Genomic DNA, 12968 nt, shown 5'->3' with positions numbered 1-12968 from the left:
GATTAAAGAAAGACGAGTATCTCAAAGCTTCTGATAGTGTTTTTCACCTACAATTATAGAAAACAAAATATCTTCTACAGCAGTAGGAAGCATCAAACCTATGTAGCCATCTCATTTCTAAGGGTCCAGTGAACACAGCTTCCCAAGCTACTACCCTACAGTACTCTCTGTCTCAGAAGTATTCTGGTCGCTGCCTACTGAAGGGAAAGAAATTTTTGTTTTTTCTCCAATGGACCTCTGACAGATCCAAAACAATTCTGAGCCAAAACAGTGAAGCATTTTTACCTGTATTTGCTAGAAGATGACTATTCTGATCATGCCTGTCAATTTCATATGAAATGACAATGTGGAACATCTGGATATCCAGAGCTGATGGTGGAGAGGATACAGTAAATGTAAAGAAATCTTCTGCACTCCAGTCAGCTGACTCAGCATGTAAGTGTTCATACATGATCACACCTTCATCAACCTGTTCCAGGTAAAAAGTAAACATATGTGTAAGAGCAAGGTGATTATAAGCAGAGGAGTGTTAAGGACAGAAAAACTATCTTGAGAACACTGTTCAAAGAGACCTTCGTACCTTACTCCATGCACAGAGTACAAAGAATCATAGAATTGTTTAGGTTGCAAAAGAGTTGTAAGATCAAATCCAGCTGTTAATCCAGAACTGCAAAGTCCACCACTAAATCATGTCCCAGGTGCCACATCTACACGTCTTTTAAAATATCCAGGTGGTGATTCAACCACTTTTCTAGGCAGTCTGGTTCAATACTCAGCTGTGTTTCACATGAAGAAAGGTGTCTTGCTATTCCATTTAAACGTCCACTGGCACAGACTGTGGCCATGTCCTCTCATGCTACTACTTGTTACTTGGGCAGATAGAGGCCAACCCACCTGGCCACAGCCTCCTTTCAGGCAGTGGTAGAGAGTGATAAGGTCACCCCTGAGCCTTCTTTTCTCCAGGATAAACACCCCCAGCTCCCCCAGCTGCTCCTCACAACACTTGTGCTCCCTGCCCCAGCTCCATTGCACTTCTCTGGACTCTCTGCAGCCCCTCAGTGCCTTTCCTGCAGTGAGGGCCCAGAGCTGGACACAGCACTGGAGGTGTGGCCTTAGCAGTGCCCAGCACAGGGGGACAATCCCTGCCCTGGCCCTGCTGGCCACACCATTGCTGATCCAGGCCAGGATGCCATTGGCCCTCTTGGCCACCTGGGCACAGCCTGGCTCATGTTCAGCTGCTGTCACCAGCACCCCCAGGTCCTTTCCAGCCACTCTGCCCCAGCCTGTGGCACTGCCTGGGGCTGTTGTGACCCAAGGGCAGGACCTGGCACTGGGCCTTGTTGAACCTCACACCACTGGCCTCATCACTCCAGCTTGTATATACACTGAGATTATCCTGCATTTCTCTTAAGGTGGACTCTGTGTTGCCAGATAAACACATGAAAATAAGTGAAATGTTACTGAGCATGAATGCTTAGTAAAAGCCTTAAAGAGATACATAACACTGAGAAACTGCCTCAAACTAGTAATGGTGATCATGTGCTCAGATGGACTGTATTTTTAGTAAATCAAAGTATCAATGTCTTGGGTTTTCTTTGCAAGGACACTACTACGGCTGGATTATTTGTCCTGAAAAAAGCATATGAAAGGCTGAAGAAGGACTTTGATGCAGTTATTTCCTTCAAATGGCAAAAGACACTTGGTAAGAGACTAAGAAAACCTGAAGGAAGTGTAATGACCACTGATATTTACTCTCACTTACAAGCAAAAAGTTGATGGAACAACAGAGTGGAACATTTCTACATCACAGCAAGACAGGGATTCATAAAAGATGAGAAGGAATCTGGTTTGTGCTCTCTCTGCCAGCACTGACCTTGCAGATCATCACACTCAAGGAATATAATCAATCCACTGTAAGTAATCAAGCTTCAAAGTATTGCAAGATACTGCAGTACATCTCCAGAGAATCAAATGCACATGTAACATAAAACCATTTATCTCTTTAGACCCCAAAGCAAAAGGCAGTATTTTCAGATTATTTCTCACCAGCTGGAACTATACCTGAATTTTATGATCAACACTGTAAAACACTGGAACTGTAAATAGAATTCCTAATGATAGCAAGACTAGACTACTTACTGAATCTTATTCAGTAGATTCAGCATCTGGTCTGCTTGATAATTCATTCACGGCCCTGGAGAGATGACAGCTACACCCATTAAATCCTTGGCAAGTTCCCAGGCAACCACTGACCAGACCTGCACATGTTAGTTTGTAACTGCCTGAGAGATTCCTGTCTGAGATGGTGCTGGTTTTAAATTTACTATTTTAACACACTCCTCACACTCTGCAAACACCTTGAAGGGACTCACAGTACACATTTCTATCATATATGCTTGAAAGATGCGAAAAAAAGAAACCAAAACCTCCCTACCTGGTTTTATCACAGATGAAGTTTGAAAGTATAGAACCTGAGGTGTAAATACAGAGAGATTGAATCCTGAAATTACAGCGACAGCCTCCACTGAGATCACTAGGCAAACTGGGCTTTCAAGGTCAGTTTTCTCAGCAGTCTCAAAACCATCTCAATTTTTCTCTAAAAAATTTAGACTGATGTGATAAAATCCTTTATGCACATCTCCAGGTTTCTGCTTTCCCTATACTGATTTAATTCTTAATGGCTATTATAGGACAAACAAAAAAAAATAATAGCAAAAGGGTATGTTAGCTCAGGGTAACTTTCCAAAACCTCTTTAGGACTTCAAGCTGAGGACAGCAAATTTTTGTAACAAATACAGGCACAATACAAATCCTCTAAATTCAGCAGTGTTTATTATCCATCTTAATTGGTTGGTAATTGTTTCCATCTTAATTGTTTCGGGGTTATTTGACTTCAAATCCATTCTAATGTCTATCTAAGAACTGAATGCAATTGGTGAGGATTTCTGTGTTTACCTCTGCAATGACTCTACATAATGAAGAAGCTGTGCCTTGCTGTGAGATGAAAATACTTCTAAGATATTACAGAAAGTACTGCAGAGAAAAACAAAAATCAAACATTATGTTGAAAAACTCCTGAGTCACTCAAGAGTGTTTAATGTGCAAATAATTTTCTTATATTAGCTCAACAACATCTGTTCAAGAAAAATCTCTTGGAACGCAATACTAATTTCTGTTTCTTTTTGCTGTTTTTTTCCCCTTTGGCAACAAAGCGATAAACCACAGCAAATACAGAAGAGATCAGCACCCCAGCAAAAGGAGTAACTACTTTTCCAAAGTGAAATTTCAAGTTCCTCAACACAGAATTAAGTCAATGAATACCCACAGACCTACACTAATACAAAATGTTTTTCAATTCCATTTAGTTTTTCAAGCTTATTACCAAACACAAACTAAATGCTTTAGTCTCCATGACATGGACAATGTACAATGTTTGTAACATAAATGCGATTTTCTTCACTCATATTTAACTCCCTGTGATTACAACACACTGAACTGAAAGTTTATTTAGGATCCCTTTTCTCTCTTACATCTCACCCTCTACCAGAATAAACAGTAATCTTGTTTGGATACTTGAATTCCACCTGCAAGAAGTCATTTAGCTCTACTTTTTTGAAATTAAAATGGCCAATAGAAATATCTCCAACAGACAAGAAAAGCATACATACTATTTTAGTCCAAAACCTTTCACAGTTTACAAAGTTAAAAGGAAAGTTAGCTATACATAACTAAAAACTAAAGCTACAGAGAAAAAGTCACATGCTCTGACATGGCACTGCCCGATAAACACACATAATGGTCACATCCAAAGGCAAAAGGAGTGACACTTCAAAACCTTAGCTGAAATATTTTCTGTCTAACATGCTTAATTGTTTCTTCTAATACTCAAAAAAAATCACATATTTTGGAATCATAAGGGTAAAGTGTCATTATACAGTTCATTGCTTTCATAAAACAAGACAAAACACAGCAACTTTTGAAACAAGAACAATGACATAATGGGATTACAACATGTTTTTCATGAAAACCATTCTGTGTTCATCTTGATTTATAAAGTCCAGGTGGAGACCCATTCTACAACCATCCTTGATCAGGTTGTTTTAAAGCCTGATGACAACAAATAAAAATGTTGTCCTTTTTTACAGGTTTTACTGCCCAAGTTCAAATTCTGGCCAATAGATTTTCTTATTCCTTCATATACTCAATCAAATAGCATTTAAAATCTGAAAAAAAAACGTTTTCCCATGAGCAAAGTCAGAAGATCGACCCTCTTTTATCTCACTCCCTTTAATTTTCTGAGAATCGCATAATGCATGCTAAAGATAGTTACATTCGAATTCTGCACACAGACAAGTAATTCCTTTTGCAGAAGAATTTTTCCACCAAGTTACATAAGCTGCCACGTTTTAGTCATTCAGTAAGAGTTAAGATACTTCACACATTTAGTACCACAGCCAATCCAGTCAATAGAAGTCATCTTGGGGACAGCCATGAAGACTTTGTACAGCTGAAACAGATCTGATACTTGGACTTTTCATAGAGAAAAAGGCTGCTCCTTCTGCCAAAAACTAAAAGCTTCTAACCTCTGACTGCTGGTTAATGGCATCAGAACAGCTCTTCTTGACAAATAGTCTTACAAGCAAAACAGTGGGAATTGCCAAGACCCTGTTAGTATCCAAGCAGAAGGGAACAAAGGTTCCTCTTGTGTTCATTACTAGATCCCAGATATTTAATGACATAGCAAATCTTGGTGATTGCACGGATGGGTCATATATGCCTGGTTACTTAACAGATATAAATGGATCACACAGAGCATGAGCAACTGAGATGCTCTCTGAAGTAACAATCCACTCCTCAACTAGTTGTTGTAAAGTAAATGCTTACCATAGACTGCGTAAAACTGAAGATTTCCTGAGTGGTATCATCAGAATCTACTCTCATCAGCCTTCCAAGTTTCGGGGAAGTTACAATCACAAAAGTTATAGTTCTGTTTCCTGCACTGGTCACATCATTGGTTATAGCTTTCAGATCATGTTGTGAAATAGGTTTCCTGGAACCTAAAAAACGTGAAGTATAGGAAGAAGATTTACAACAGATTTTTTTTCCAAAAGTCTAAGTTTTGCATGCACAACTCACACTCTCACCCAGGTATTCTACTTAGCATTTTAATAACATTTTATAAGATCAGCAGGGTTACTCTTTTTCTAGTTACCTTCTGGTTACAACTCTTCAACAGCTTTTTTTTCAATTAAAAAGCCTATTAATAGGAAGTACCCACATTTTAAAAATGCAAAAAATGCAGTTCTCTTCAGCACATGGAATTGCTAAATACTGGCTTCTGCAAAAACTACCTGAAGTATAGAATAGAGCATGTATAAGAAGTTCTGTTTGTACATCACATGTCTAGAACAAATTCAAACTCCAATGTTTTTGGTATTCCCAGTTGCCACAGAAGACATAGGTGATTTGACTCGGAGAAGACTCAAAACAGCAAAGTTTCTAGTGAACATATAAACCAAAATCAATTACTAACAAAAGTACGCTTTATCAATGTGAAATAGGATTTTCATTAATAAAATTAAAACATAAGTACTGAATTAAACAAACTAGGAAGAACACCAAGTAACAGAAGTAACAGCCTGAACTGAAATACTGTATTATTTATTAAGATAGACAGAGACTGAGAGGTAACAAAATTCTTTTAATTTAACATAGCACGACGCTAACCTTACTAAGGTTACTACCTTCTGTCTTAAAGATTATAAAGAGCTTTCTGGAATTAGTCAAAGCAAGACAGACAATTTTTGACACAGCTGGGGCAATAATTTCCCAGCTAGTAATTTCCTTAAAGAAAAAAATAATCTGGCTTCTTTTTAATACAGTTTCAAGGTACACAATCGGCAAACTAAAATTTATGCTCAATGATCATTTTAGAGGAGCAAGAGTCCCATCATCCTATTCCCCCTGTATCCCCACTTCTGCCTCCAGTTTCAGATTTTATCTTCTCCTTGAGCAACAAGCTTTATAGGCTTCAATACATAATTTCAAAGACTATATGGTATTAAATATACTTGAAGTTTTAATTCTCAATCTATCTCATACAAGAACAATACAAAATAACACATGTATTATATACAAATATATGCCATAATATTCAGAAGAAAAAAACATTGTAAGGACAGTGAAGAATAGGGATGCTTTGAAAGCCATTATTAATACCAGGAGCCTGCTTGTTCACATCTGCTTGTGCTCTGGTTCAAATAACAACTGCTTTGAAACAGAACTGTTATAAGATCTTCTGTCTCTTCCTGTTTTCCCATTTTTACCTTCCCATGTCTTTCTGTGTGCACACTGTTTTGAAAAGTGAAGGAATCTCTCAGGTTGAGAAAAATTTTCCCAGACAATATTTAATTCAAGAAGTCCCCCTCCTCTACCTCTCCCTTCTTTACCTTTTTTTTCTGTGACAGGAAGGGAGGGAACCATGACCTTGTGCATACAGCAGATGTGGTCAAGAATGTACAACTTAGCACAACAGTTAATCAGACCACATAAAGCTGCAAATGCAGTTATTTGCATAACCTGCTAGTTATGCAAATCAGGCCTTATTGCCTTAACAGACTAGGACAGAGTAACTCTAAAACATGGTCACGCTGTAATGATGGAAGTTACTGCTCCAACTTTTCTTGACCATACCAGGGTACCACACCACTGCCATCACAGAGCATGGCCATGGGGAGCAAGGGAATCTGTCACAAAACTCCCTCAATTCCTAGCAGACCTGACCTCACTCACTGAACTCCACAGGCTGAAATACAGTCTAGAGACACAGACAGCACAGTCTATCATGCTCTTTAGTAAATTAGCATCCTCCCCAAACTTAACCTTCTCCTTCATCCACTTCTCACCTGCACGTTGAGAACTTCCCTGGCATTCACAGTAGTTCTCAGGTCTGACACCTCAACAGGGAGAGGAAGGTTATTTGCCAGCCAGCAGACTGGGTGAAAGGAAATGAAGTGAGAACACTGCCTGTGTGTTCCCAATCACAGAAGGAGAGATCACAAAAACGCCACCCAAACACAGGGGACAGAACAGATAGAGGAGGAAGACACACAACAAGAACAGGTGACACTGAGTTGGGCCAAGCTAATCAATTCAAGTAGAGTGCAACAGCATAATAGTGGTGCCTCATCATTTTGTTACACATTTTTACTGCCTACATTTAAGATTTGGAAAATGATTAGCCATGAGCATTCTCCCTACCACTGCTGAAGAGTTATAAATCATCTCATCTACAGACTGATTAGACAGCTCTGCTTCCAGTTAACCAAAAGTCAGGCTTAACTCTCCTCAGAGAAACTCAGCTCATTTCTTTTTTGAGCAATTGCCTTCCTGAAGAAGCAAATCCTTCCATCGCATATATCTACCATACAGGAGAAAAAGCTAATATATCTAGCAGTCAATTTTCTGAGTATACTGAATAAAACAAGCTTCTATTAAAACAGAAAAAATCTATGAATTATATAAACAGATCTGGTATACCCAACAAAAAAAAAACGCAGTTCATGCTCTTATAAAATTGCAGAACAATATGCTTTAGAGAATAGTTTACACCCAGTCAAAGACATGGTAAATTCTTCACCATAAATTCAATTTTTACTACCCCAGAGAGAAGATTTCTCAAGCTGGTTCAAAATTATCCCTTTTTAGTAGGGCTATAAAATTTAACAGGACACTGGCTGTTGTTTTTATATATAGTAACCATTTGGCACCCTAGTTGTTGTAATAGCCATTTCATGATGGCAAAGTACAGCTGAAAGCCATACAGCTCCAGAATGTCTCTAAAAAATACCATAAAGAGAACATGTGAAAAAGCTAGTAACACTTTATAACATCTAAAAGGATTTTGCTAACCCAAAGTAAGTGAGGATTCAAGGAAAAAACTGCAATCTTGGATGAATACAGATTGCAGTGCTGAAAGAAATACTGTATTTTGTAAACGGAAGAACTGATTGACAGCCTAGAGACTTTGCCTTCTATGGAAGTATTAGGCATACTTTTCTTACAATTATCATTGGCTTAAGATAGAATTCCAGTAAATCCCTGTGCCCAAGGCAACCTTACACACCAAAATTGCAGGTTAATAACCTTTGTAAGTGGATTTATGTGAATCCCATTTATATTGACTGAATTAGAAGATCATGCTGCTACAATCTCATTTTTTGTTTAAGCGGCTTTTGCTGCAAACCTTTGTTTATGCAACTTATATTCAGGAAGTGTAAGAAGATAAAGTGCTCCTCTTCCATATCCAATTAATAAATCAAGGTACAGATTACAACCTCTAGAACTCTGCCAATTCTTAGTATCTCTCTGATTCTACAGATCACATTCAGAGAAACAAAAAAAGAAGGTATCACAAACAAAAGTGTGATGCAAGATATTACTGAGAGAAAACTAATCTTTATTTCTCCTTTAATCCTGCAATAAATGTTAGATTCCTAACTCAATGAGGGATTACTCTTGCCAGTGCAAAGGAATAAATAGCTCTGATGAGACCTCTTAGCACATCAACTCCTTCAATGGTATTATTTCATTTAAAAATACTCAGCTGCTGAACCAACTAGCTACAAATGCACAAATATGAATCAAAGTTTTCCAGCCTTCTGATTCCTCAGTGAGTCTGTGCTGCTGTCTATAATTCATTTTAAACAAAAGAAAAGTGAACTAGCAATCTGGAAAATTTACACGTGGTATTCAAAATCTCATGGCCACAATCTTCATTCCTCTTTTGCTTTTACAAGGCACTATCACAGTCTCCTAAATCTCTAAGTATCTGAATGGACCACAGAGATTTTAAACAAACCTAAATAGGAAATCTCCAGAGCTTAGGCAGACAGTGCTATTATCACATTGTAGTTGAACATTTCACTGCCAGTTTCCATGACTCCAAGCATGTACGTATCAAAAGGTTAAAGACTGCAAAGCAAAAAAGCAGTATGCTGTTTGAGAAAATATTAACCCTTTTTTAAAAAACACACATAAATATTCCAAGCTACAGTTTTCCATAGTTTAGCCAGTTAATTATCTGACAAATAACTCTCTATCAGGCAATATTTTCAAGTGGACAAAATCATGATCATCTCAAAAAACCTACCTGGAAAGACTCCGAGCCCTTTGTTCACTTCAAGGCTAATGACCAGCATCTGAGCTCTGATGCTAAAAATCTGTCGGGGTGCAAAGTTCAAACCATCTGTCACCTGAAAGTTGAAGCCTCCAGACACTGCTCCTGTGGAAATCAAAACCATAAATTTATTCTTATATTACTGTGTCACACAAAAAACAAAAATACACTGGACATCTTTCACTCTTGGCTACAGTGAAATATTGTTGAGGAACACATTCAGGGCAGGTAGCTCTGGGTGCAGCTGCAGTAGAGCTGTGTAGGTTGAGCTCTGGGTGGCAGGAGACTGAGGCAAGCAGCCCTGAACTGCTGAGCCTTTGCTTAACAAAGGGCACTGGGACCTGCTGCCAGGGGACCAACACTCAGAGACATGGCAGGAGCTGAGGACTTTAGACTTTCGTGGTTTAGACTGCAAAGTCTTTTGGTCAGGGTCCCCTGTCAGGGGCTGCCAGCCAGAGCCGTTATTCTGTAGTTGCACAATAATTAAATTAAGGATACAGGCACCTGAGATTCTGCTAAGGGAAACCTGAAGTGAAGTCAGTGAGGAAACCTTGTTTGACTGTGTGAGTGTTGCGTATGTAGAGAGTCAAGCAAGGTTCACTGGAGCCACCAGATGAGAAAGGGGTTCCATCTCAACAATTAAAGTCTTGGGTGGTGTCAGTGTGACTGCCAAAGGGACTCCCGGATGAGCAGACAGGAGAGTTTCCTTAGCAATGTATCCAAGATCACCCCAAAAGCAACTTTTTATCAGAGCCCTTGTATCTTAATTAGAATTAAATAAATTGATAATGCAATTAACACATTCCCCAGGAAGAACTACTGGCAGTTGTTTTCAGTGAAAGCCAGACACTGCTTAGATGTAAATCAGCAAGTGCCCCCTTCTTTTTCTTCACTGACACGGTGGAGCTGAAATCTAGTTAAACTTGAGGAGAAAATTACTCCCAAAATTTTCAATTCCATTTATGTCTTAGGAGGGTCCAAAGCACTTAGGCAGCCACATTTTGGCAAAGAAGGAATTTGGGGAGAAAGGCAACTCGAATGTTCTTTCATTTTGTTATATATTTAAAGGTCTGAATAAACTCTTCGGTTGTTTCCTTAGCCTCTTCACTGCACTTCAGCTTTGCTGAAGGTATGTTGTCACAGCTTAAACTATTTCAGAGGTTATGTGTACTCATAATAAATGCACATTTTTCCCTTTAATCTTAGGACCTGTATGTACTTTGGCACAAACAATAGCAAAATACCTCCAGGAGTCTGAGCGGATTCCTGTAAAAATACATATCTCAGAACTGACAGGCTGCTTTTAAGCAGAGGTTCTCCATGTTGTTCAATTAGGTAAAAAGACAAAAAAAGAAAAGTGAAACATTAACTGCTGCAAAGAATTACCATGCTCTTGTATTTGCTTTCCCCAATTTAGCCCCAAGATATTGCTACAAGAATATAGATACTAAAAGCCATAGAGTACCACATACTTTCATGTAAAGATCATCATACTTTGCCTAAATATAAATTAACATATCAGAAGAATCAAATGTGTGTTCTGAGATTACAGTTAAAAATATGCCTAGGAAATGCTCTTATATTAGCCTGGCAGCTGCAGAAGCTCTGGTAGACCTGACCATATTGCTTTTATTTTAAAAGTTTTTACTTTATGGCATATTCTACAAAAAAGAACCAGTTGCTTATTCAAAAAAGCATCTGGGAGTCTACTATTTGTACTAAGGTGAAAAAAACCCCCAAATGAACCTGCTTATGCAGCCTCGCTTTTTTGGCTAAGGCAGGTCAACTGCTTGATTGACATTGACATTTTGTCATCAGCAGTCAGGAACAGAACTGCATCTTGAAGTTCTGGTTGGGTGGAGCATTTATCATTTTATCACAATTAATTTTTTAAAATGTGTCTGATCAGAGATGATTAAAAGGACACCAGAAAGAGGGTTTGTAAAAGCTGCACTGAGAAGCACAAAGACTTCATCAGCAACAGGAGTTCCATTTATTACTGTCCCTAAGAAAAACACTGTGAGGGTTTAAGGGCAGGGCCCATATTGCAAAAGTGAGAGGGGAGAACTCTAGAGAGAAACAAGAGTGAAAAAAAAGAAGGAATTCTTACTCTGAAAGAGGGGTACAAAAAAGGAAAAGTGTGTTCTAGTTTTGCATTTACACTGGTGATAGAATAATCAGGGATTATGGAGGAAATAAATAAAAATGCAAGGGAAAACAAGCGAACAAAGAGGAAGATTTGCAACTCACACCACAGAATAAGCAGCATAATGTAACTCATAAGGCTGAGCAATGGGAAGGGAAAATTCTGAGGTCTAATTTAGAGGCATAAAAGCAAAGTATAATAACACTTTCGTTGGCAGTAAAAAACACACTGAGAATGAAGAGTCATTGCCACGTACAGGTGTAAAAAATGTATAGTGCCATGAGGAGTAGCCAGAGGATGGAAGAGCTGCCTCAGACAAGAAGAACCTGTGCTTTTGGAAAGGGGTTCAAGTGAGTAGAAGGAGTAGATGGGGGTACTTCCAAGAGGAGACAAAGTAGCCAGCACACACTGTAGGACTGATGACAAGGAACAGAGGAAACACAGAGAAAAAGGATAAAAAGCTGAATGACAGCAACAACATAAGGAAAGGCCCCAGGTATAAGGAAAGGCCCCAGGTAAGGCTGGAGGCAATAAGATGTTAGTAACAACTACATTTCCAGCAACAAGTCAAGATGAAGGAGGGAGGAAAATCACTGCCCAAGAAATGCAAAGAAGCGAAATGACCAGAGTACTTTGTGAAGCACTGGAGACCATAAGGTTGAGCAGACAGCAGAGCCAGAGCAGCTGCAAGACCTGACACACAACTCGGGTAATTTTATGTTACAAATTTACTCTACACTCCCACTCACTGGAAAATGAAATTTTCTGTTCTTTTCACTTTTATTAATCAAGATTTACTCTCTAGGACTACATATGTGCATCTGCCCTTTCTGGAATACAGTGCAGATTAATTTCCCCACACTTACCACTGTCCTACCATCATAGGGCTTCTTACATGTCAAAGTCTCCAAAGTCTTCCTTGGAACAATTTAAATAGTTTGGCTCACTTTTATCATGCTCTTGACCTTTTATTTCCTGACCAAATTATTTGAGCAGGATACCTAAAGCTCACCAGCAGCTGATTGTAAACCAATTTCAGCAACACATATGCACCTTGCAAGACAGTGCATCATAAGGCACAGTACTTCAGCCTCATGAAGACATAGCACAAATCTGGAGTGACTTCTGCACCCAAGGGAGCACTGGAACTCCAGCCTGCCTCAGGGCTGGCAGGAGAGCAGTTTATCTCTTCTATCTCCACCCCAAAACAATGATTTATTCCTTCTGTAGCAACTCCTTTCTTCTTTCAACTGAGGGAAGTAGTAATACTTGCTGCTGGAGCAAGAAACAGATAGCTATCACCCTGTGAAAGCCCTACCTCTTCTGGCTGGAATCCCACTGGGAAGTTCTTTCCTGTGGCTTCCCATTACTGCCACTCAAGGATGCATGAAGCTGCCCCGACTTCTTTTATTCCCCACACATTCTCCCAATGAAAAAAAATCCCCAATCTCTAGCTCTGGACAATAGGAGAAAGAGTCAATGTTTAAAGCTTAATTCTTTCAGAACGTGAAAGGGACACTGACATCACAGAGATGAACATAACTCCATCATCCATCACTGCACTATGGCAGGTATCTGTGAGATTGCTGGTCCATAAACAGCTCTGCACTGCAGCAAGATAGAAAGGCTTCAGGAAATTTTCAA

The 12968-nt window shown here is 39.1% G+C and overlaps 1 protein-coding gene across 1 annotated transcript in view; it reads right to left on the bottom strand.

Moving 5' to 3' along the window:
* LOC115915402 (chondroitin sulfate proteoglycan 4-like) overlaps positions 1-12968 on the bottom strand; it is a 37115-nt gene that overhangs the window by 5855 nt on the left and 18292 nt on the right. The window contains exons 7-9 of the mRNA XM_030968785.1: positions 9152-9283; positions 4885-5057; positions 286-469 (exon numbers count right to left, since the gene is read on the bottom strand). Coding sequence (XP_030824645.1) covers positions 286-469; positions 4885-5057; positions 9152-9283 — 489 coding nt within the window. The remainder of the gene's footprint in view (positions 1-285; positions 470-4884; positions 5058-9151; positions 9284-12968) is intronic.

Source organism: Camarhynchus parvulus, chromosome Z (genome assembly GCF_901933205.1).
Source record: "Camarhynchus parvulus chromosome Z, STF_HiC, whole genome shotgun sequence".
NCBI classification, from domain to species: Eukaryota; Metazoa; Chordata; class Aves; order Passeriformes; family Thraupidae; genus Camarhynchus; species Camarhynchus parvulus.
The sequence above is the reverse complement of the archived record's forward strand: the minus strand, read 5'-3'. Positions and strand labels throughout refer to the sequence as shown.